The sequence below is a fragment of the Kogia breviceps genome, chromosome 6 (assembly GCF_026419965.1).
Source record: "Kogia breviceps isolate mKogBre1 chromosome 6, mKogBre1 haplotype 1, whole genome shotgun sequence".
NCBI lineage: Eukaryota > Metazoa > Chordata > Mammalia > Artiodactyla > Physeteridae > Kogia > Kogia breviceps.
Window position 1 is genome coordinate 83616882 of NC_081315.1, and position 26047 is coordinate 83642928.

Below are 26047 nucleotides of genomic sequence, written 5' to 3' on the forward strand. Positions count from 1 at the left end.
ATTTTTAAAACTTTTGTGCTTCAAAGGACATCATCAAAAAAGTGAAAAGGGCTTCCCTGGTGGCGCAGTGGTTGGGGGTCCGCCTGCCGATGCAGGGAACACAGGTTCGTGCCCCAGTCCAGGAGGATCCTGCGTGCCGCAGAGCAGCTGGGCCCGTGAGCCATGGCCGCTGGGCCTGTGTGTCCGAAGCCTGTCCTCCGCAGCGGGAGAGGCCGCAACGGTGAGAGGCCCGTGTACCGCAAAAAAAAAAAAATAAAAGTGAAAAGACAACCCTTGGAATGGGAAAAATTCTGCAAATCCTATGTCTGATAAGGGTCTTGTACGTAGACTATATAAAAATTCATACAACTAGAGATTTTTTTAATTGTAATGGGTAATGGATATTAAGACATTTCTTCAAAGAAGTTATACAAATGGCCAATAAGCACATGAAAAGATGCTCAACATCACCAGTAATCAGGGAAATGCAAATCAAAATCACAATGAGATACCACTTCTGTATTAACCACTTCTTTTATTTCCTGTATTCTGATGCTTTGACATCTGGTGCCTTGCTGACCCCCAGAGACACAGCACCCACCACCTTGGGGTTAGCTAATTCCTAGAGATAAGAAACAACTCACTTGCTAGAACGCTTTATATATGCAAAACATCCAATCTAGGGCCCATACCCCCAATCACCTTCTTTATGGGGCCCTCACTCTCTGACCACTATCTATATACCCTGATCACCAAAGCCAGGTACCAGAAAACTAGGGACAGTTCCTACGCCCCAGAGCCTGCTGAAATTATTCAAACTAGTCCATCCTAAACCTGCTTATTACTCTGCCTTGCCCAGTCCTTCCCGCAGACACCACAAAAAAGGCTCTTGCCCACATTTCCCCCCTACTTCCTTTGCTTCCTTGACCCTGGTGCTTCCTCACGTGGCTTTGGGCTATGCCTCCTGTTTCTAGGGATCTGTGAGTATAATAAACTTCCTTCACAACATTTCCATGTCAGGGTGTCTTACCATACCTGATTAAAAAAAATCCCAGGTACCCATAAAACAACTTCACACCCACTAGGATGGCTATAATCAAAAAGACAGATGATAACAAGTGTCAGAGAGGATGTGGAGAAATTGTAACCCTCATACACTGCTGATGGAAATGTAAAAGAACATAGCCATTTGGGGAAAATGCTTGGTAGCTTCTCAAATGGCTAAACATTTCCACCCACATTATTTATGCCCTAAGACCCATCATATTACACCCACTGCTATTCAATTAAGCCTTATACTCTACTGTGTAGTCTACACATAAAAAGTTACAGAAATTCCAATGCTTGTTGTGCACAAAGGCTTTAAAGAAAAAAATATAATCAGCCATAAATTCACTATTTTGAGCCAACAGATATTCTAAACCAAATATGCTATTGGTGGTTAAATTTCCAGTCTATGAAAAATGGTGAGAAATAATCATTAAACTATCTAACAAACCAATTATATTTTCACACACAATTATTTACCATTACTGTAGAAAATTAAGTAGCTCTATACCTTTTTCTCCTTAGACTTCTGTGCAGTATGAGAAGTGACATTCTCATTTTGGTGAACAAACTCTTGTGCTACCACTGTCTTTACAGGGTCTCCTTCAAGAACACAATTTAGAAATTGCACTGTGTTTTCTAATGAATAGCTGTAGAGAGTTGAAGTACAAATATGAGGTCAATAAATGAAAATAAAAGTTATGTGGAAACATTAACATAAGCAATCTTTCAAAATCTTAGAAGAATATGAAAATTTGGCTCACTTCTGAGTTTTAAACATGAAAATTAAATGCTCACTGTGTATCTCAAGACTCAAGAATGAACAGAGGGAAAGTGTCAAGTTAGAGGCTCTCAAAAACATTTTTAAATGAATACCAAAAAGTAACATATTGATAATTAATTCATTTTCTTATCTTTTATTCCAGGTAAATTTTCCACAAATCTTTCTTTCATCTTATCACCTATACTTAAGTCCCTTGTTGGATTCACACATGGTTTCAGTTTCCTTCAAACATCAAAAACAGACAATAAATCCTTAAACTGACATTTTTATCCTGTCAAATTTTACATTTTACTTATACCATGGTGTTCTAGTCAAAGAAATTAAAAGCAGGGATATAGAAAGAAAAAACGAAAACACTACCCTACCTCCCACCCCTACATTATTTAGGCATATTTTCATGGTGATACTATATATGTGGAATATGAAACTCTACAAAAATTGACAAACACCTGAAACGTTAATGTCCCCGTATCAAAAAACTCATTCCAAAGCAAATTATAAATGATTTTATACTGCTCATTATTTCAGACTATTTATGCCTTTGATCTTTTCAAATGGCCAGATAATGAACAGCTGACTACAAAGGACTGTTTTTGAAATGTGATAAATAGTTATCCAAAATACTGTGATATTTTGCTATTCTTCAATTTATTAAAGACAACCCTTGAAGGGGAACCATTTGGGACTACCAATTCTCCTTGAGCACTCTCATCTTGCCGCCTCATATATGCTCAACAAATAGGGGTTTCTAGGGGCTAGAAGCTACCAGAAATTAACCACATCCTAACTAGTTTTTTTTTTTTAACATCTTTATCGGAGTATAACTGTTCTACAATGGTGTGTTAGTTTCTGCTTTACAACAAAGTGAATCAGTTATACATATACATATGTTCCAATCACCTGGCTTGCCCACTCCTAGGGCTGGAAGCCAGTTTCCACCACAGGTGCTGTTAGCAGTGCGTGGCCCTGGAAGATGACACTGCAGGCGTATACGGCAGTAACTGAACGAACCTACCCTTCTTACCAAGGTGAAACTGAAGTTACTAGTAACTGAGACAATTATCCAGCTGTTGGCAGACAAATGGAGGTAATCATTTAATACCATAATACCTGCCCTGAGGGGCCTGACTGACCAATCACTCTGAGCATTGAGAGGAAGGACTCAACTCATTCCCCTTATCTTGCCTGGGGAACCACAACTCTGAGTAATTTCACATCAGGGCTTCTTGCCCTAGGTTCCCATAGAAGAGAGTTGCCATATGTCAGCACCACCCTCCAAACCCCCAGTGCCTTGGGATATTTTAACACATAACTCTAAGAAAACAGCTGTTTAGGTAGCAAAAATAAATAGAAAAATTGTGGATTGAAATAATACCATGAAAAACTTGATTCAAGTGACATATTTAGAACTCTGCATACTCAGCAGAGAATATTCTTTTTCAAAAGCACTTTCAGGGACTTCCCTGGTGGTCCAGTGGTTGTGAATCCACCTTCCAATGCAGGGGACATGGGTTCAATCCCTGGTCGGGAACTAAGATCCCACAGGCCACGGGGCAACTAAGCCCACGTGCCGCAACTACTGAGCCTGCGCACCCTGCAGCCCACGAGCCACAACTAGAGAGAAGTTAGCACGCTGCAACAAAAGATCCCGTATGCCACAACTAAGGCACAAAGAAGCCAAATAAATAAGTAAATAAATATTTTTTTAAAAAGGCACTTTGTGCAATATTTATAATAACTGATCATGTATTAAACCACAAAGAAAATCTCAGCTTCCAAAAAGTAGGACTCTTTCAGGCTGCATTCTTATACCCCAACACAACAAAACAAACGGTAATCCCCTCTCTGCCACCAAACTATCAAACCATTTAGAAAATATAAAACTCTTGGATAAATTAGAAAGTCAAAGTGAATTAGAGATTATTTAGAAAAAAATGAAAATATTACATATCAAAATCAAAACATTACATATATATCAAAAACATTAAACAAAAAATTCACACCCTTAAGTATATTTGTTATTAAAGATTGAAAGGAAACAAACTAACCAAAGAACTGAAAACATAACAAATTTAAAGAGAAAGGAACCATCAAAAATAGAGAAGAATCACCAAAAATAAATGATTAGAGAATATAAAACAGACTTTGATCTATAAACCAAGAGCCTGTTCTTTAAAAGGGCCAATCTGATAAACAGCAAAAACAAAGAAAATAGAAAAAAAAAAAACATTAAGAAAGGAAAAAAGGACATGATCAAATACAAAATAATGTTTTTAATTATCACAGAATATTATATACAACTTAACAATAATAAACCTGATGATTTTCTAGAAGACAAACTACCAGAAAAGACTCAGAAAAAAAGCAAACATCTGAATAAAGCAATACCACTAAAAAGATAGTGAAAAGACCTTCTCCCTAAAGAAAAGCGAAGAGACCTTCCCCCTAAAAAGACACAACCCCAGAACCTTCAAGGTACTAATTTATTTAAACTTTCCAGAGCACAGAGAAAAATGGCAGTCTTGCCAGGTTCTTTTATTAAGCCAAACACCAAATTAAACCCTAAAACCAAAATCTGACAAAGATAACACAGGAAGAGCATATCACAGACTTATCTCATTTAACTACTGTTGCAAAAGTCCTAAAATCAATTCCGACACTACATTAAAGGAAAAAGACAAAACCTGAAAGATTTTTTTATTCCAGAAATTACTGTGACTGACATGAAATATACTAAGAAAATAAAGAAAAAAAATCTATATTGGATTCTCCAAAGATTCTAAAAAAGTATCTATTTAAAACAACTCTTGCTAAAATAGGAATTTAAGGAATACATTAAGATTGAAAGTATGTATTACTCAAACCAGAAGCATTTGTAACATACTAAGCATCAAAACACACTACAACACCACAATAATTAGAACAAGATGGTGGAAACTTAGGACCAAATAGCTCAATGAATCAAAGAGTCTATAAAAGAAAATGTATATTTGAGAAAGTAGTAAATATTAGTAATTATATTTTATATCAGTGGGTAAAGGTAACCTATTCATCCAGTTAATCATTTGGAAAAAACAATTAAGTTAAACTCTACTTCAAACCATACACATAAAAATGCTAGATAAACTTTTAAAATTTAACTATTAAAAATACTGCAGAAAATATTTTCATAATATTGGGGTAGGACAGATTTTCTTAAACAGTGATAAAACTCAGAACCAATAAGGGAAAAGACTTTCTGATAAAACATGAATTAAAATATGTATATGGCTATATCAGGAAAAATTACTATAATCTATATTAACAAAGATAACTACACATGATATATAAAGAGGTCTCACAGATCCAGAAAGAAATACAGTCAAAAGGAAGACAGGAAAAGGGTAAGCAATTAATAGAAAAAGAAATTAATGGAAAAAAAGCTCAACCTCAGTAGTAATAAGGAAAATAAAAATTTAAACAGCAATGAAATATTTTTTGCACCAGACTAGCAAAAAATTTAAAGATTATTAATATCCAGGGCAGGTTATGCTATCAGTGCATATAACTAATATGGAAAGCCCTTTTAAAAGGAAATTTGGCATTAGCCGTAAAAAAATTTAACATACACACTCTGGACCAGCAATTTCACTTTTAGGAACCAGCCTACAATAACATTCACCCATGCACACAAAAATGTACGTTCAAGGATGCTCAGTGCAACATGGTTTCCAACTTTTCTTATAGTCAAAACGCCCATAAACAGAGTATGTTTAAATAAACTACGGTACTTTAAGAAATCACTTAAGAATACTATGGAATACTCTGTAGACTTTAAAAAGAAAAGAGTAGATCACAAAGTATGGACAGAAGAAATAAATAACAGTAAAAGTACAAAACAGTACATAAAACACAACCTATTTTTGTGTTTATATAGACACAAAAGCAAATAGGTACACATGTACACACATACATTAGTGTATGTATATGAGAAAAACTAGGAGGAATATGAACCAACTGGCAGAAACTCCTCACTTTCTACATTATTGCATTTAAATGGTTTATAATATACCTATATTATTTTTGTTAACAGAAAAATAAAAATAAGAGATTAAAATGCATGACATATGCTTTCAATGACATCACAACAGAAACTACACACAATCCTTCTAGCACTCACTTGTGGTCCTTGAAAATGTCCACCAGAAAATTTTGGTTAATGGCTGGAAATATCTTAAAGAGCTGCTTCTCCTTTAGTTTAGTGGCACAATCTTTTTCAATAATAAGTGGCTCCCTTTTCTAAAACAAACAAAAAAAAAGACAAAAACCATCTTTATGATGGAATTTACAATATTAGTTATGCTGACCCAAAAGCATGGTTATTTTATTGCAAAAAGACTAATAATTTAAAAGCAGTCACAGACTTTCTTCACTGATTAAAGGCTGAAATTAGTAATATAAGTATTCTTGCACAATTTATTTATATCCCATTTTTTGCTAAGTATTTGAAGCCGTTCATTAACACACACACACAATCACACATATACACATATGTGTGTGCATGTGTATATGTACTCACATATACACACCCAACACATTTAATCATATTATACAAAAAAAGATGTAGATATATATATATATATATATATATAAAAACAGGATATAAATAAATGAAGTCAGAGAGTAGAGAAAATAAAGATAAGAATATAGGATAAAGCTAGCAAGTAAAATTAGTATATAAATGCATGCCACAAAATCCTGTACAATTGCTAAAGGTGGGCCACAAATTCAGTTCTTAGCTTCTTAGTGGCCAAAGCAAAGGGGGAAACAAAGATTCTCAGTGTCCATAAATTAAAAACAAACCAGTTGCTCAGGAGAAGTACAGCTTTTTCTGGTACTGAGACCTGAGAGAAATTTCTCCCATGGGTCCTCATAAAAGGGACACTGTGTGATGCTGTGAACAACGTCCTCAAAAACATATTCTCCTCAATGGGCAGAAACTACAATGTACAAATAAGTTGCAAATTCAGGTTGACAGAAAATCTTAAAATTCACATTAAAAAATTTTTTTCACAAGCATATTTACTCCAAAGTAATTGTATGAGAACTGTTACTGTTATTTTCTCAGTCGTATTTGGATTGTTTAAATAGCCAAACTGAAAGAGCTTTCCTAAAATGTGCCATTTGAATTCTAATTGAGGAATATGGTAATCATTCTTAAAGTGATTTCAAACTCTAAGACAATTTACTGACATTGTGATTTAACTATGTAATATTTTTGTTTATTCCAAAAATCCTAATGTCTGAAAAATAACTTCCTATAAAATTTCAAAGGTGTCTCTGAAAATATAAAAATTACAATAATTTAGGAAAATCCTGGAATAGTTAATGGTTTTGAAGCCTAACCATATTTAGGCCATTTATAACACCAAACAACAATAAAAAAAGAACCACAATAGGTGACAATCTGACCAGTAAAAAGGACTGATCAGACATCACAAGAGTGATGAAAACAAGCCACCTCCAGAATTTTAAATATTCATGTCTTATTTAAGATATACATTATAATCCGACCTTACTAAAAAATTCAGTGATCAGATTTACTAGCAATCTGCCAGATCACAGAGTTTCTAAACTACAAATTCTAAGGTCCCATCAATAAACTGAAAACTCATAACCGTAATCATGTTACAATTAATTATCCTATTCATACATTATGCCTAATGTTTATTTTATATGCTTTACTTTAAAAGAATTTAAATGATATTTCTCCTTTGGGAAATTCTCTTACTGACAAACTTCTCCAGAAATTCTCTTAACTGAGGCTCTAAGGGGGAATACCCTCGGGATGAAGAGTACAGCTTCTATTACCAAACTCATGGAAAGAAAAGCAAAAATCACTGACAGGAAAAAAAAAAAAATTTAAGTTGGAAAGTCAAAGAAACTTTTTTGTTCATTATTATACTAAGAGATTAAAAGGCAGGTTAGAACCATAAAGATAAGTTTCAGTAGAGGAAAATGGCATTTCAACAAAAAGTGTCATACCATTTGAGCATAAGTTCTAGGCTTTCCTTATTTTTTAAGAAAATCTAGGTCTCCAATTTATTACATATGTAAATTGAAGAAGGATATTTGAAATAACACTAAATTACAAGATCCTACTGAAGAGATTGTTCTTTGGATTATGTAAACATGCAAAGATGGTAATGGTAGCTTATTTCCAACTTAATTAACAAGATAACTGGGGGAAATAAATATGAAGGTAGAAGAATCCCATCATTCTTTCTATGCCCCAATTCTACGTATTTCAGCCAATATAAAGGTGCTCCTTTGAGCAGTCAAATGAGTGAAAAAAGTGGGTAGAATGCTTTAAGATCACCAACTAAGAAATTTTTTTTCCTTGAGAATTGGACTAAATAACCTCTAAGGTCTTTTCCCTTTTGATTCTGAAATTCTCTAATACTAATTTTCAGAATTCCAAAAAAGGTTAAGAAAAAGAAATGACAAATAAACCAAGTTCTCTTATGGCTTCATATCATATAATTAGATATGTTGAATAAAGAACAAAAATTAAGTTCAAAGCAAAGTGAAATATCTGTTTGAACTTATTTAATTGAAAAGTTAGATAAAAAAGAAGAGTACTTAATTTCAGATTCATAAGTTTCTAAAATTTTTCTCTAAAAAAATTTTGTTTCAAAGATGGACAGTTCTTTAATAGCAAGTGTCATTTCTTATTACTAACTTATAAATGAAAATTATCTTCAAAGGAAATATTTATTTCATGTTTTTCTAGAATTAAAAAATTACAGAAGTAAATGTTAAAGATGATATATACACCTGCAAAATTAAATCTAAAACAACAGATTTAACATAAATTGGCTTACTGTTATAGAATATCAACTAATTTTCCAGAAGCAAAGACCTCCAACTTCAAACTACATTTAAAACATTTTTCAATTTTAACATTAACTTCAATCAGGTTAAAATATGATTTCAGACTAGGAAAAGTAGAAGCAAATGAAAATCAAAAAGTAAACATATGATTAAATTAGAGTCAGAGACAAAGGCTTAATATTTATACTAACTCATACCAAATCATGCTTTTCCTGTAAGGCAATTTCTTCTGACATTATTTCTCTGAGTGATACTTTTTTAGTATGAGTGTTCCAATGATCCAATAAGGGTAGCATTTCAGGTGCTGCTAAAGTCTTCAGTAATTTTTTGCCCATTCTCTGCGATGATTTTTGTTCTGGATTATCAAGACCAACACGCCCAACCAGGGAAGGATCTACAAAAGCAGTATCAATAGTGTCAGACCATCAACAATAAATGTACAAATTAGGCATTATTCATTCTGTTACATCTACCTCAGAGAGACCCAGAGAACATGATTTTTAACTCTTTGCTTATAAATACAATATTCTAAGTTGTATTTCAAAGTTTCAAAATACATCTTCACATAATCGCAAGCAAGTATAAATGTAGAAATATTCAAACGAACAATGATCTGGGTATGACTGTAAATCAACTCAATGCTTCCCCGCTCTTTTTCGTATCACATCAACACAGAGAAAACAGTGACACACATATACACTGGTAAACAGAGGAAGCTGCAGCCAGCCAGAAGTGAGCAGCTTTGGTCAGCTCTGCTTGGCCACTCCAAGAACTGAAAGGATGAATATTTCTGCAAATCTGTAACCCATTGGAGGCCTACAATAAATATTGAACAAATGATATTCAACATAAGGAAGGAACTAAACACTCTTAAGAAGTTCATAATAAAAAGACTTAATGTATAATATTTCAGCTTTTCTAAGAGCAACACATTCTGATATACTCCTTTGATTTCCTGGAGAGTGAAGAAATAGCAAATACTGTCATCTGAATAACTCTGATACTCTTTGGGAACCTCTAGCTCTCAAACAGCTTTAGCTCTTGAAGCTACAACACAGGTCTGAACTAAAGTTAAGAATCTTCATTCTAACAATCTTCATTCAACCTGGAGTCCTAGTACGGAGTGGACAAGAGAGGCATCTGGGGGAACTCAGGCACAAAAGGAGGACCCTATAACAGGTCTGCCATCCTGCACTAACCACTTATGACAATGCTATCTAAGAAATCTTCTGGAATCAATTATTTTCAATTTGGCAGATGTAATCAAAAAGCAGGTTGACTTTTGTGCTCTAATTATATTAACATTAATAAAAAATTTGAAAAACCAAGTAATATTTCAATGATGCTCTCAAACACAGGAATATTTTATTGCTCTCACACCAGAACAGTTTCCCTTCATTCAGAGCAAAATCATAAACAGGAAACACCCTGACTGTGTGCATTAGAGCACACCTTGGGTGCCCCACAGTGCTCCTGTTTTTTTTTTAATTTGAAATATTGTTGATTTATAATGTGTTAGTTTTCAGGTATTAACTGAAAGTTAAATGATATTATAGGGGCTTTTTTCTTCTTTAAGCTTTATTTTCTTTTGTATCAATATTAAATGTTAAAACTTTTATTTGCAAATCAAAATTCTTGGGTAACATATTTTGTGGAAGCATATTTAAAATGAGTTAAGATTCAGGGACTTCCCTGGCCTGCTCCCAGTGCAGGGGGCCCAGGTTCGATCCCTGGTCAGGGACCTAGATCCTGCATGCTACAACTAAGAGCCTGCATGCCACAACTAAAAGACCCCTCACGCTGCAACTAAAGATCCCGCACACCTCAACAAATATCCCACACGTGGCAATGAAGATCCCGCGTGCCACAACTAAGACCTGGCGCAGCCAAATAAATAAACACTTAAAAAAAAAAAGAGTTAAAATTCATACACACACCAAGTTTCAACATCAAGACAAGAACATTAGAAGTGAAAATATGTGCTTTACCTTGCATTGATTTGCCACAGGATACCTCTTCTTGTCTTTGTCGCTCCTAAACACAGCGGCAGAACGGGATTGGCAAAGGAGGGTGCATTAGAAAACAAGCTTACATTATTTTTCTCTAGTAATCATTTCTCTCTGTAAAACTACTAATCATTCTTGCTAAATCTAATAAAACTAGATAAATATAATTATAAATTGATTCCATCTATATATTTTTTCTACTTATTAAGAGCTCTTATGCTGTGATTATTTTGTGTGTGTGGTACGCGGGCCTCTCACTGTTGTGGCCTCTCCCGTTGCGGAGCACAGGCTCCGGACGCGCAGGCTCAGCGGCCATGGCTCATGGGCCTAGCCGCTCTGCGGCATGTGGGATCTTCCCGGACCGGGGCACGAACCCACGCCCCACTGCATCGGCAGGCGGACTCCCAACCACTGTGCCACCAGGGAAGCCCAATGCTGTGATTTTTAAAAATCTGTTTATGAAACTTAATTAGCACTGCAGGTCTTTAAGGAGTAAAAAACTACGATTTTTTTCCCTAAAAAAAAAAAAAAATCAACAATCATATTGAGCTCTGTCATTAATTATGTAATTTGGCCAGTCTGGAAATAATCTAAAATACTGGAAGGAGAAAAAAAAAAATCAGTAACCTGTTAACTGGTAAAATTAATTCTCTCTCAAAGTCAAAATTCAATAGAATCTTTCATATAACAGATTTTATTGAAGAGCAAAGGTACAAAATGTACACAAAAGGAGTTTTCTATAAAAAGAAGCCTACCAACCATTACAGATTCTTTCCATTTTTCATGAATCACTTTAGCCAGATTCAGATCTATATGAACCACACAATCCTCAACTGTTAGGGACCCTTGTGAGGGGGGGAAGAAAAGAAAAGAAAATATGATTACTCATTATACATTTGCAGAAAACATACTCAACTACCTTATGCATCATAAAACTAATTGGTATTTTTAATTACTAATCTATGTCTCTAGTTCTAAATCTCTTGGAATATTTTTATGTAATATGTCATTGTTTTCACACTTCTTGGCAGGTACAATTATATTATGTTTCATATATTTAAGTTATTCATGTCCATTAGACTAAATATATTTAATATATTCATTTCCATTAGTCAAGACTTTCCAGTAGGTATATTCTAAGAAATTATCTTGCCTTAAGTGTATCTGGAGTAGCACCAAAGGATTCAAAAAGATGTGTCTGTGCAAATGAGTATGAGGTAAATACCAGAGAAAACTTCCAGTATATGCACAAGAGGAATACATAGTCCATCTAAATACTCTATTTCTTCAAATTATATACTTAAAAATCTTCTACAAACACACTGTGTCAAAAATAATAAGGTAGGCAACACAAATTACTTTTACACTTCTAGTAACATAAAATAATTTTAAAATTGAACTAGACCCTCTATTTATATTCTATTTACACAAAGATACACATATAAGTAATTTATTTTTTCCTTACCTGAATCAATACCAACAGGGCCAAATAATTCATTGAGCTGAAAAGCCAGTTCAGGGGGCAATGCCAATTCCAGACAGTCTATGGTCAGCGATTTGGCCATCAATGGTGTGGGATTCAACGTCTCAGTTTTATCTTCTTCAGTAACTCCAGCTGACAAAGTACTCCCTGCCATTAGAATTTTTTCCACTTCCCGTTCATCTTCATTCATAAATTCTTCTGTGTTTGGAAATTTCACATAATCCTTTGGAAGATTTTCACTTTTATTTATGTCAAAGGAGTCAGTAAAATAAATTTCTTCATGTAATTCAAGATCCGAAGTGCTCGATACAGAATTTAAAATATCAGACAAATTCAAAGAAGAATGTATACTGTCTCCAATCTCAGTGACTTCTGGATTCTTCTCCATTTCACTCATATTTTTAGTGGTAGTAGCTTTTAGAGTGCCTGGAAAAAACTGCCTAACATTATATAAACCTGAAAGTTCTGCCTGACTATTAGGAAGTACTTCATCATTATTCTTGAGATCTATATTAGGAAATATACCTGTTATTAATCCAGGTTTTTCAGTAGTTATAGCTCTTATTTCTGCCTGCTCTAAGTTTTCCTTTTCTGAACTACAGGTAGACTGTACATTACTGTTACTGATACCAATTCCATGGCTAAATTCTGGCACAGAAGAATTAGACTCCTCTAAGCTTCCTCTTTGGCTAATAATTTCCTTCAAATTCAGTCCCAGAGAAAATGGCCCAATTTGTGCTTCATCATATGACTTTTTTATATTCTCAAATTCAGTATCCTCACATAATTTAGTTTCAGAATCCAATAAAAGGCTTGTGGCCCAAATAATATCTTTGTTACACCTCTCATATAGGTCTTTTAGGGCTTCTAGTGAAAATGATCCAAATAGTTTACAAAGAATGTTAAGATTTTCAGATTCATCAGCACTGGTAAGCTCACTTTCTTCAACATATGTGCTTTTGTCATACATTACCCTATACGGAATTGTTTCTTGAACATCTAATTTTGTGTTAATATTGAAAGCTTTCGGTTTAAATCCATCTAATCTTCCTGTTAATACTCTCAGAGAATCTGAAACACTAATTTTATTCTTTTCTATTTTCCATAAGAGAGCAAAATCCTGTGGTTCAGTCTGAGTACACTTGCCTACTTCTATTCCAGGGACTTCTTTAGTCTTGTCTTCTTGAAATTCAGCTGAAGTTTGTGGTCCCACTCCTCCAGGAGCAGTTGGCACACTATTGGTAAAAGTAAGAGACAATGTGTGCTGCCTATGAATCTTTTTACTTGGACAAGTTATATTCTCACAGGTCATTTCATTGGGCAGCATTTCAGAACTTCCTCGAGTAGAACTACCCAACGTTTTTAGTTCTTCAGGGCTTGTGCCCCAACAGGCCTCACGTGCTGTATATAAGGACATGTCATTCATACTGTTGTTAATTCCAAATTCTAGGTTGGGTTCATTTAAGCCAGCCTTTGGCATTCTTGATCTGTGCTCTCTCTGAGCTAAAGAATCAGATGAAGGCCAGTCACCCACAATGTTGAATGAGTCTTTTTCAGTATTTTTATAAGTACCATATTTACAGCTATTGAAAGATTCTGAGGCATCATCACACTGTGACTTGCTGTCACCCTCTACGTTTTCATGTGGAGATCCTTGTGGCTGGATACAATCTATACTCACAGATAAACTACTGTCTAATACTTTATGTGACTGAGGGCAATTATACTTTTTGTCACTTTGTATAGATAAAGCTTTTTCAGTTTTTCGGTTCCTTTTTGTCCTCTGACCAATAGACTTATCAACTGGCCAGTCACCAACAAAAGACAGCTCTTGTCTTGGGAACTTTTCCGAAGTTGATTTGCTTTTTTGTTTTCCAAAGGCTTTTTTCTTTACTCCTGCTCTTTCTTCCAGCGTTTCACTAGATGAAGATTTTTCATTTTGAAGTGGTACAGTATTTGAAAGACCACAGTCTTCTTGATTATTTCCACCATAGCAAATACTTGGTGATATTCTCTCTACAAAACTATCTGCATTGGTTTTACTACACTCTTTTTCAGGAGTCATTTCTACTGGTTCTTCTTTTTCACTTTTGTCTGCTGCTCGTTCTTTGCTTTCAGAATCAGAAAAATAAATGTCTGGAGCTTCCTGAATGAAAGCATTTTGAATGTTAGGATTCATACCACTTATTTCTTTTTTTCCGTTGTTTAAATCTGCATTAGGGAGATATGTAACATTCTCAGGTAACAAATTTTCTTTGGTCACATCATGTTTCCTCTCTTCAATTAACTCTGGATGCTTCAGAGACGAGGATAAAACATTTTCTTCTTTTTCAGAGGCAATATCTTCATTGTCTCTTGGGCTGTAAGATTTGTTTTTAAGTATTATAAGGAAATCTCTTAATGTTGCTATTAATATTATGATTTAAAGAATCATTCAACTGAAAGACGAGACACTTGATCCTTCCCTAATAGACTATGAACACATCGCTTTATTGTAATCCCGACACCTAGCACAATGCTTGGCATACAAGAAGCACTCAAATTTTTTCACACTGAATAATTAACATGAGATTTTCAGTTAAGGTGTTTATTATGCATTAAATATTAAAGTTAAGGTTCTAAATTTGTTCCCAGAAGAGGACACCTCCCTAGTTCCTTTCCAACCTATTTAAGCTTAATATATGTGAAACTAGGTCTGCCTCTATACCACCTGTCACTTGCTGCAGAGGAAAATGCTTAAGATTGATTTACAAAGTCTCAAAGAGTCAACCAACATGATCTGCACAATTAAGTGAAATGAAAGGGAGGACAGCTCTCATTTAAGATGTCACTTGCTAAATTTTTTAAAGCCATCCTCGGTGTTAATTTCAGACTCGGAGCACTTTTGCCGAATCATTATACTTTCAACTTCAGTGCATTTTCCTTATTTAACAACTCATCTTCCTTTCTTTCTTTATTGCAGGAGTTCTCAAAGTCCCAACTATCCCATGAAGCCTTCCTAAGTGAAATCACACCTAACATTCAGTTTTCTATATACCGGATGCTATTATAAGTCCTTCACAAGTATTAATTCATAATCCTTATGAGATCCTTATAAGCAAAGTGTTATTATTGCCATTTTGCAAATGAGGAGCCGAAGTATAGAGAGATTTTATAATTTGTCAAAGATTACAAAGCTTTGGGATTTGAAGCCAGGAAATACAGCTAAGGAGCCCATATTCTTAACCACTTTGCAATACTGCTCCTCAATAAAACAGCATTTGTGAATTTTCTTTTCCCAACTCCTTTTTAAAAGGGTCTCTCATCCCTAACCATCAAAAAATGTGAGCAATTCAGAAATCTATTTATATTTAAGACTCTTCTTTACTCACTTATTTATTCAATTGTTTATGTATCCTAAATGTTTTTAACATAATCAGTACTATCCTGAATTGCAAACTTTCAAAAGGCTATGACTTGTTATTACTTAGTAAAAGTATACCATGCATAATACATTTTTATGATACTAGCTTGAAAGAGTATTTTTATTAATACCTAAGAAAATTAAGAATGTGACTATATACAAAATAACAATAGAGGGTAGATAAGGTGACAGGATAAATACTGGAATAGCAGCAAGTTAAATAAAGAAAGCAGGAGTATTCATAGTGTAAACATGGACCTACATAAACCAAAAGACAATGAAACCCCCATGTATGTCATCACCCACATAAACTTTTACTTCTCTTGCTAACCATATATATCCTGCTCCAGATAAGACTATACCTAAACCCTACAAACAACAAATGCCTACCTTACTTTTAAAGTTATTTGGCAGTGATTTTAGAAGTTCCTAAATTATCAGAATTTTTTAAATTAAGTTTTTTAATTGAATTTTTGTACATAGAGACTTTAACCTACCTAGTACTTCTCTCACAAGAATATGCACACAACTCGATACGTTCCATTTTCTCTGGAACTGAAGAACTCATGATTATGGGTACTGAAACAAAACGTTGATAGTGTTCCAACATTCTTGTTATTTTTTCTTTGCTTATCCCATGAATATTACGCCTAAAAATTCCAGGGGAAAAACAGGGTAGAAGGAACATTGGTAATTAAGTTTTTTAAAAATTGGCTCATATAATGTTAAGAGAAGCAATGATACATTTCTAATACATAAAAATATCAAAACTGGTTTATTATGACACAATATAAACTATTTGATTCTAAGTTTCATTTTATTCAGAATGTCCTAAATTACCATTTTCTTAATCATGCCATACAATCTTTTCCAAACATCCTTCATCAGCTTGGAAAAAACCAGCAGATCTTAATAACTTTAAAAGAAGTTATTCTCAAGCTCTGCCAAAAAAAATCTCATATGAACATGACCATCATTTCAATTGATTAATTATTAACTAGTGACTAAAAAAATTCCACTACAGAGGCTTCCACTTATGTCAGTACAGCAGACTAGATGTGCCAAAGGACACTCCTATTACAATAAAACTGGATCACATATGAATTAAAGCAGACACACACTTTAACACATTTTAAGTTCAAGCAAAGAAAAAAAATTCCTAGTATTTGAAGTCTCTGGATGTCCAAATATGAAGTTTGTTATATTTGTGCTTTCATTCATGGTAGCTTATTCCTTTGTTTTTGTTTATGAGCTCACACTTAGTTGAATCTAATATATGGGAATCCTTAGGCCTTAAACTGGGGGTGCTTCATTCATACAGCATCTGAATTTGCATCTGCCAGGAGGCAAGATGGTATGCTTTAGTCCTTCAAGGGTCTTGTCTTAATGAAAACATCCCAGTTGAAACTCTCCTATCTCAGGCTGGATCCAACGTTTAGTGTCTGGATCCCGTGTCTGGATCCCGGGGCTAATATTAGCATTTGACACCTGGGGAAATCTGGCTTTCATATTTAAATACCTCAGTCTTATCTGGTTTCATATGACAGAGAAGCAAAGAGATAGAAAATATCAAAGAGAGGTTAAGAGACATAGACATAGAGGACAAAGCAAAAAGGTCTAGTATACATCTAATCCAAGTCCCAGAAAGAGAAGAGAGAGTATGTGGGACAGAAGCAATTTAAAGAAAAATGGCTGAGAATGTTCCAGAACTGATGAAAGACATCAATCTCCTAATCTCACAAATCCAACAAATCTTAAGCAAGATAAATAAGAAATCTACAACTAGAAACACAGTACTGATATTGTCATTCACCAAAGACAGAGATGATATTAAAAGCAACTAGAAATTTTAAAAAACTAATCATCTACAAAGAAACCAACTATTAGAATTACACCTGACAACAATAATAATGGACAAATGTCATCATCAATAACAGAAACTGTCAATCTAGAATATATATACTCAGCAAAAGTATCTTATAAGAATGAGGACAATAAAAGGATTTTTAGATTAAAAAAAAAAAGAAAGAGATTGACATGAAACTGGTCTACAATGTAAAGAAAATCCTAAAAGATGACTGTCAGGCAGAAGGAAATTCTCAGATGAAAGACCTATAATGAAAGGAAAATTAAGCACAAAGCACAAATAACTACACGAGTGAAAACAAACACCATCTGTACATTCCAGACAATCTTAGCATGTAAGTAGGAAGGGAGGTAAGTATCAGAGTTAACATGTTTGAAAGTCCTTGTATTTGTGAAGAGGAAAGCTAAGAAAATGGTTTAACTTTAAAGTCTGAATGATAAAACTTTTAATGTAACCACTAAAAGAGTTTAGAAAGTGTATATAATCTCCAAATTAGTAGAGAAGGAAAAAACGAGTAAGAAAATTTGCATTCAATTAAAAAACCATCCAAAAAAGGCAAGACAGGAGGAAAAAAAATCAAATATATAATTTTGTGTGATAGGACAAAAAACAATCACAGAAAAGGTGAGATAAATAAAAAGTACAGAGAGAGACAGCAAAAAACAAGACCAATTATATGAATACCCAAAATAACTGTAAAAGAACTAAGCTTATCAATTAAAAGCCAAAGATAGGGCTTCCCTGGTGGCACGGTGGTTGAGAGTCTGCCTGCCGATGCAGGGGACACGGGTTCGTGCCCTGATCTGGGAAGGTTCCACATGCTGCAGAGAGGCTGGGCCCGTGAGCCATAGCCGCTGAGCCTGCGCGTCCAGAGCCTGTGCTCCGCAACAGGAGAGGCCACAACAGTGAGAGGCTCGCATACAGAAAAAAAAAAAAAAAAAAAAAAAAAAAGCCAAAGATAGAGTGAATTTTTTAAAACCCAGCCATACTGGTTATAAGAGATACACCTACACCTAAACACAAAGATACTGAAAGGTTGAAAGGAAAAGTATAGTAAAAGAAATAACACTCAAATACTAACTAAAAGAACTGGTACAGTTCTATTTATATTAGACAAATTAGATTTTATAACAAAAATTAATATTAATAAAAGAAAATTACTAGACAAGGATAAAAGGTTCTATTAGAGTGATATAAAAATCTTAAGCTTACATGCACTTCAAAAATATTCTCAGTATATTTAAAGTAAAAATGGGCAGAATTATAAGGAAAAACTGACATAATCAAGATAGTAGAGGGAGATATCAACACCTCTCCCATAGTACATTTTCTCATCCCTCTCTTAAACATTAATCCATCAAGCAAAATTTTCTGAAAAGTAAAGCTACAGATGCGAGCAAAAGAATAAGCATGATTTAATGATACATTAATATACTATAACTGTTATATACTCTTATCAAACAAATATGAACATTTATAAAAAATTGACAATGAACTAGTAAAACACATCTTTAAAAATATCAGAGAATTGGTATCATACAAACCGCACAATCTTACCGACTGCAGTAAAGTTGAAAACCAATTTTTTTGAAAAGATAAATTTTAAAACCGTCTGTTCCAAAATTTAAAACATAGTTCTAAACAACCCAAGGGTTAAAGGATTAAAGTACCAGTAATGCAAACTAGAAAATAAATGATAAAAAGAAGATATTATATATTAAAATTCTAGGAGCATCTAACATGATACTTAGGGAAATTTATAGCATTAAATGCTCATATTAGAAAATGACCTAGGGCTTCGCTGCTGGCTCAGTGGCTAAGAATCTGCCTGCCAATGCAAGGCACACAGGTTCAAGCCCTGGTCCAGGAAGATCCCACATGCCATGGAGCAACTAAGCCCGTGCGTCACAACTACTGACCCTGTGCTCTAAAGCCCGAGGGCCACAACTACTGAGCCCACATGCCACAACTACTGAAGCCCATGCGCCTAGAGCCCGTGCTCCCCAACAAGAGAAGCCACTGCGATGAGAAGTCCGCACACTGCAACGAAGACCCAATGCAGCCAAAAAAAAAAAAAGAACAAAGCAAAATAGATTTTTTCAAAGCAAAGAAAGTAGAATAAAAGAAGCAGAAATGAATGAAACATAAAACAAACTTATAATAGGAAGATCAACAAAGCAGAAAGATCTCTATTTGAAAAGGCTAATAAAAAGTCTGATCTCGGGCTTTCCTGGTGGCACAGTAGTTAAGAATCTGCCTGCCGATGCAGGCGACACGGGTTTGATCCCTGGTTCGGGAAGATCTCACATGCCGCGGAGCAGCTAAGCCCATGCGCCACAACTACTGAGCCTGCGCTCTAGAGCCCATGAGCCACAACTACTGAGCCCTCATGCCACAACTACTGAAGCCTGCGCACCTAGAGCCCGTGCTCTGCAACAAGAGAAACCACGACAATGAGAAGTCCACGCACTGCAACAAAGAGTAGCCCCCACTTGCTGCAACTAGATAAAGCCTGCACACAGCAACAAAGACCCAACACAGCCAAAAATAAAAACAAATAAATTTATTTTAAAAAAATCTGATCTCTGCTAAGAATAATCAAGAAAAAAAAGAAGATACACATAAACACATTAGGATTGAAAAGTATAGATACAGCAGAGATGTAAATGGTAAGCGAATACTACAAGAGTTTTAATAAAAAGTTTGTTTGTTTATTTATTTATTTATTTATTTATTTAATTTTTTGGCTGCGTTGGGTCTTCGTTGGTATGCGTAGGCTTTCTCTAGCTACAGGGAGTGGGGGCTACTCTTCATTGCAGTACGCAGGCTTCTCATTGTGGTGGCTTCTCTTGCTGCAGAGCATGGGCTCTAGGCACGTAAGCTTCAGCAGTTGTGGCACGAGGGCTCAGTATTTGTGGCTCGCAGGCTCTAGAGCGCAGGCTCAGTAGTTGTGGTGCACAGGCTCAGTTACTCTGCGGCACGTGGGATCTTCCCGGACCAGGGCTTGAACCCATGTCCCCTGCATTGGCAGGCAGATTCTTAACCACTGCGCCACCAGCAAAGTCCCATAAACGGTCTTAAATTTGAAAACTCTGGTGTAATGGACAAATTCCAATGGAAACTTCTCACAAAGAAAACAGAGGATCCAGACAGTTTCATAAGTAAATTCTATCAAACATTCAAACTTACATAAACTCAGAAAAGAGAAGAAATACTTCCCAACTAATCTTTTGAACCTAAAACCATGATACCCAAACCAGGCAAGACAGGGCAAAGAAGAAAAAACTGTAAGTCAATCTCACTCATTCATACAGATGTAAAAATCCTAAATGAAATATTAGAAAACCAAATCTAGTAATGCATCTAGTAATGTATCAAAAGGATAATATAAAGGAATGAAGTACTGATACATGCTCCAACATGGGTGAACCTTGAAAACATTATGCTAAGTGAAGATTTCAGACACAAAAGGTCACATATTGTATGATCCCATTTATATGAAATGTCTGGAATAAGCAAATTGATAGAAACAGAAAAGCAGATTAGTAGTTGCCAAGGGAAAGGGGAATTGGGGAGTGACTAATAGCAAATACAGGGTTTCTTTGTTGAGGTAATGAAAACGTTTGTTAATTAAACAGTGGTGATGGTTGCACAACATTGTGAATATCCTAAAGTTAGGTTGTCCTTTATTTAGTACTGACATTAGTTTAAATTACCATGAAGAAAATACCCTGACCAAAATTAATTTAGGGCTATCTCTAAGGGAATACAGAGCACAAAACAAAATACACTGTATGTCCATGTCGTGAGTTAACATTTTTATCCAAGTCAAACAATCAAAGAAAAAAGTATAACCTTGGGGGTAAAGCAGAGTGGGTAGTGAAAAACCTGGAGAGCTGAACATTTGCTACCTTTTCCATTTATATCTCCTCACTTCCTTCCAGCATTGTGAGTCAGTAGGCAGCTACAACAATTTGTTCCCGCCAGTAGCACACTGTTCAGGTTTGCCAAATCCTAGAATCTCTTCTAGTTTCAGATATTGACATTATATTATTAATAAGTAATAAAGTACTGACTATATAAGACAATTGGAATTTTTCTGTTAATTAACAATTTAGGAACAAAAAGACAAATTCTTCACAAACTGAAAAAAGAAACCCTATAGGCAATACAAAATTTGTTATCAATTTTTAAGTGGCAAAGTCGCAATCTAATACATTTTGTTTCGTTCATTATTTACAAGGGGAAAAAATCTAGATGGACTTTCTATCACTCTCATGAAATTAAAAACATGTTAGATAAACTCCAAGTTTTACCTTGCAAGTTCCTTTGGTTTGAATTTCCACCATGTATCCGGTTCCCGGAAAAGGACTTTATATTTATGTTTTTGAGACTACATACAAAAAAGACAAATGCATTTTAAAATAATTACTTCCATGAAATTTAATTGTTTCCAAATTCACAGCATGTTAAAACTGAAAGAACCTAAAGATTACCTAATCTTGATGAGTGTGTTACCTGGTAAAATGCAGTCTCTTTGATCCAGCAATGAACTTCCAGAAATTTATGCTATTGATAAAAACTTATGTCAGAGGGTAGAAATATATATACAGCAGGATATCCAGTTCGCCATTATTTGTAACAGCAAAAGAATACAAACAACTTAGTGTCTATTAACATGGAACTGGCTAAAGAAATGAAGATACAGCCATACAGTGAAAATATATACAATGGTTTTTAAAATACTATATGTGTTAATGAGAAAATGTTCTTAATATAAATTGTTAAGAAAGTAAGATACAGAATTTTCACTTGAATAAAAAAGGATTAGTCACACATCTGTATACGTATAAAAACTTCTGGAAAGATTCTCAAAAATATTATGAAAAGCATCTACCTCAAGGGGATAGGACTTTAGACATTCTTTTTTATAGTTTGAATACCTATCATATACATGCACGACTTTTGTAAGTTTAAAACCATTTTAAATGACAGCTCATTCTATTTTTCAAAACTCTAATATGGCTGTAATCTAAAAGCCAAGCCCTATACTTGTGCACTAGATCCATCTTCTCTATCTCAAGGGTAACTGAGTTCAGCAACTCTCCCCTCTGAGGCATGATTAATTTTTCTCTCCCTGCTGAATCAATCTCATCACATTCAGTTATTTCTCCCATCTTACTCTAACCCCTCATCCCCTGACAGCTATCTCTCCATTTTCCTACTCCCATTGCAGGAAAACATCTCAAATAATAACTATATTCTGTCTCCAGTTCCTCCCCTTCTAGCCTCTCAAACCTACTCCAACTGGCTCCTCCACTGAAACTGGGCATGGAAACCATGAATTACTTCCACATTGAAAAATGCTACGGTTAATTCTCACTCTCTTGCCTCTCAGCAGCATGTGTCACAGTTCATCACTCTCTTCTTACACTGTTTTCATTACTATTGCTTTTCCTACTCCTCCAACTGGGTGGGTGTTCTCAGTCTTTTTTGTTAGTCCTTCCCTTTCACCTAGACCTCTTCTCACAATGGAATGGCCCAGACTTAGTCCTTGGTCTTCTACTCTTGAGTCACACTCACTTCCTCAGTAATTATCATGCCATTCCTTGGCTTTAAATATCATGCATTAGGTAATGACTCTCAAATATATATTGTTAGCCCAGAATTCGCTCCTGAACTCCAAATCCACAGATCCAATTACCTATCAAACAAACTTAACAGTCAAACCTAAACTTCTAAAATTCATTACCTCACACCCACCACAAAACTATTCTACCTGGGGACTTCCCTGGCAGTCCAGTGGTTAAGACTCTGCGGTTCGATCCCTAGTCAGGGAACTAAGATCCTACATGCTGCGCAGTGTGACAAAAAAAAACAACTATTCTACCTGAACTGAACCCTCTCCATCTAAACTGAGGACAACCTCCAGTTACACAAGCCAAAACCAACCTTGATGTCACACTTAATGCCTCTCTTTCTTTCACATCCACATCAATACAACAAGAAATTCAGTTGGCTCTACTTTAAAAATATATCCAGAATCTAATCTCTTCTCACTATCACCTGCTACCATGTTGGTCTGAACCATGTGAACTTTTAGTTTAATTACCACTATAGCCCTCTAACTAGTCTCCCTGCGTCCATTCTTCCCCACTCCTAAGTCTATTCTCAATGCCGCACTACAGTGATCCTTTTAATAGTCAGATCATGTCACTACTCTGCTCAAAACCCTGTTATGAATTGAATGATTGTGTCCCCTCAGATCCCATATGTGGAAACCGCCATCCTACCATGTGACTGTGTTTGGAGATAGGACCTTTATAGAAGTAATTAGGGTTAAATGAAGTCAAAAGGTTAGGGCCCTAATCTGTTAAGATTAGTGCCCTCATAAGAAGAGACACCGGAGAACTTGCTCTCTCCACCATGTGAGTACACAGCAAGAAAATGGCCACCTGTAAGGGAGGAAGAGAACTCTCACCAGAAACTGACCCTGCTGGACCTTGATCTGGGACGTCTAGCCTCCAGAGCTGTGAGAAAATTAAGTTCCTCCTGTTGAAGCTACCCAGTCTATGGTAATTTTTTATGGCAGCCTGAGCAGACTAATGTATCTTCCCTAATAATCTGCCCTACCATCTACCCAACCACCATTACATCTCTGACCTCACCTCCCACTATGGATCCTCTCAGCTTTATGACAAGATGCCAAGAGTGGTCATTGCTATTTTCTGTCATTCTGACAGAAAAGTCCAAAAATCAACCCAGACACCAAGGTAGGTAGTGACATAACACCCTGTAATGAGCTTACTCACTTCCATCTCCTCACCTCAGCACCAAATTTCATACAAATGATTCAAGGACTGGCAATAGCCCAGGTCTTTAATTACCTAAAGGGGTATCATACACCTGTTAGGATCAAATTAATTTTATTTATTTTTTTTTCAAATTAATTTTAAATGCACGCATACACAAAGAGAAAAAGAGAGACTATGAATTTAAAGACTTTTTCAACTCCCATATCAATAGGCAAACCTTAAGAATATGTTACATTACTTAAGAGGATTCTGACTTAGGTCAACCTCTATGATAGCCCACAAGGAACAATATTGCTTTGCCATGTATATACATACATACACACAAACATACCACACACACACGTTTTGCCAATTGCCACTAAGCATACTTGATTGCTCCCTATTTATCTCTTACTACTTTCACTACTTTTGTAAATGACAATCAAAATGGTAATAGACTGTTTTCTCTACTCTATTCCACTCCCCTACAGCTTTCATTACCTTACTACCAAAAGAAGCAAAAAGTGATCCTTTTCTCTACAGTAATTCCTACATCTACTTCTTTATGAAGACAAAAGCATTTGGCATCTATGATAAGCAGGAGTCCTTTATACTTCTAAGTAGAGTTGCAAAGAGTCAAGGAACCAATACTGGAAAAATAGCTTCATATTTTCAATTATTATATAATAAAAAAGGGGAAAGAAAACATTATAGAAGGCTGAAGCCTAAACGAAAATCAGAAACACATAATTCAAGGACTTCTTTGTTTTCTACATAGGAAAATAAAGTGTTTTTTTCCCTATTTTCATAGGAAAATAAAGAACTTTCTAAGATGAGAGCAGGAAGCTAAGAAAAACCTACAGAGGAGTCAAGTAAGGTTAAGAGGGAAGCAGGTCCCAGTGGTGAATATATTAGTCTAGAAACTAGGAACTCCTAAGACCAGAAAGCAAACTGAATTTCAGCTCCCAATGCACTAAAATCAAGTCTTTGTTCCCTCTACTGTCCTGCACAGAAGTAAAATCTCACTTGTTCAAAGGACACAATTTTCTTCAGAAAAGTAAAGAATCACACCGTGTACTTCAAAACAGTACAAGTGCACTGGGCACAGCAATGGGGGTATAAGTTGGATGTGTTAAGGATATAAATCAGCAAGTACAATATTCAATAACTAAAGAAACAAACTGAGCTTCAATGTGCCAGATGTGCTAATCTTGGGGTAATAAAACAAAAAATACCCATACTCACAAAAGCTTCACTCATCAATGTACTCAATGAATATATAATAATTATATGCCGAGCACAGTGCTATACTCTGGAGATTCAATGATGAAAAAAATGATAGGCTTACCCTCAAGAAAAATGGATGGCTTAGAGTCAAATTCAGCCCATCAGCCAGTATTTGTACAGCCTAGGAGCTAAGAATAGTTTTTTTTTGTGTGTGTGTTTTTATCTTTAAAAGGTTGCTAAAAGAGAATATGCAACAGAAACTGTGGCCTGCAAAACCTAAAATATTTACTGTCTGGTGCTTTCTAGAAAAAAGTTAGCCAACCCATGGCCTACTGATAAAAACAGTGTGCTTAATACTATGACAGAAGTAAGCCAGGGTGCCAGGAAAGCAGAAAGAGTGCCCAACTCAGCTTTTTAGTAAGTGAATGAAAGCTAACTTCCTGAAAAAGCTGACATCAAAGCTGGACAAAAAAGGAATCCAGCAAATTTGGAGAACTGAAAATAGCTGAGTGTACAGAATTTTGAATTTCTCAGAATAGCAAAATTTCTAAAGAAATTTGGGGACTAAGAAAGAACCAGCAGGG

The 26047-nt window shown here is 35.2% G+C and overlaps 1 protein-coding gene across 18 annotated transcripts in view; it reads right to left on the reverse strand.

Moving 5' to 3' along the window:
- N4BP2 (NEDD4 binding protein 2) overlaps window positions 1-26047 on the reverse strand; it is an 86871-nt gene that overhangs the window by 16434 nt on the left and 44390 nt on the right. For 16 of the 18 annotated variants that reach the window (XM_067036240.1, XM_067036229.1, XM_059067013.2 and 13 more), the window contains 8 exons: window positions 21759-21835; window positions 16073-16225; window positions 12155-14532; window positions 11449-11534; window positions 10672-10717; window positions 8881-9077; window positions 5970-6088; window positions 1538-1676 (listed from right to left, as the gene is read on the reverse strand). In XM_067036240.1, the coding sequence (XP_066892341.1) occupies window positions 1538-1676; window positions 5970-6088; window positions 8881-9077; window positions 10672-10717; window positions 11449-11534; window positions 12155-14532; window positions 16073-16225; window positions 21759-21835 (3195 nt within the window). Of the gene's footprint in view, window positions 1-1032; window positions 1070-1537; window positions 1677-5969; window positions 6089-6652; window positions 6790-8880; window positions 9078-10671; window positions 10718-11448; window positions 11535-12154; window positions 14533-16072; window positions 16226-21758; window positions 21836-26047 lie in introns of those variants that run through there. The other 2 variants (XR_010841078.1, XM_067036238.1) reach the window with 2 other exon arrangements.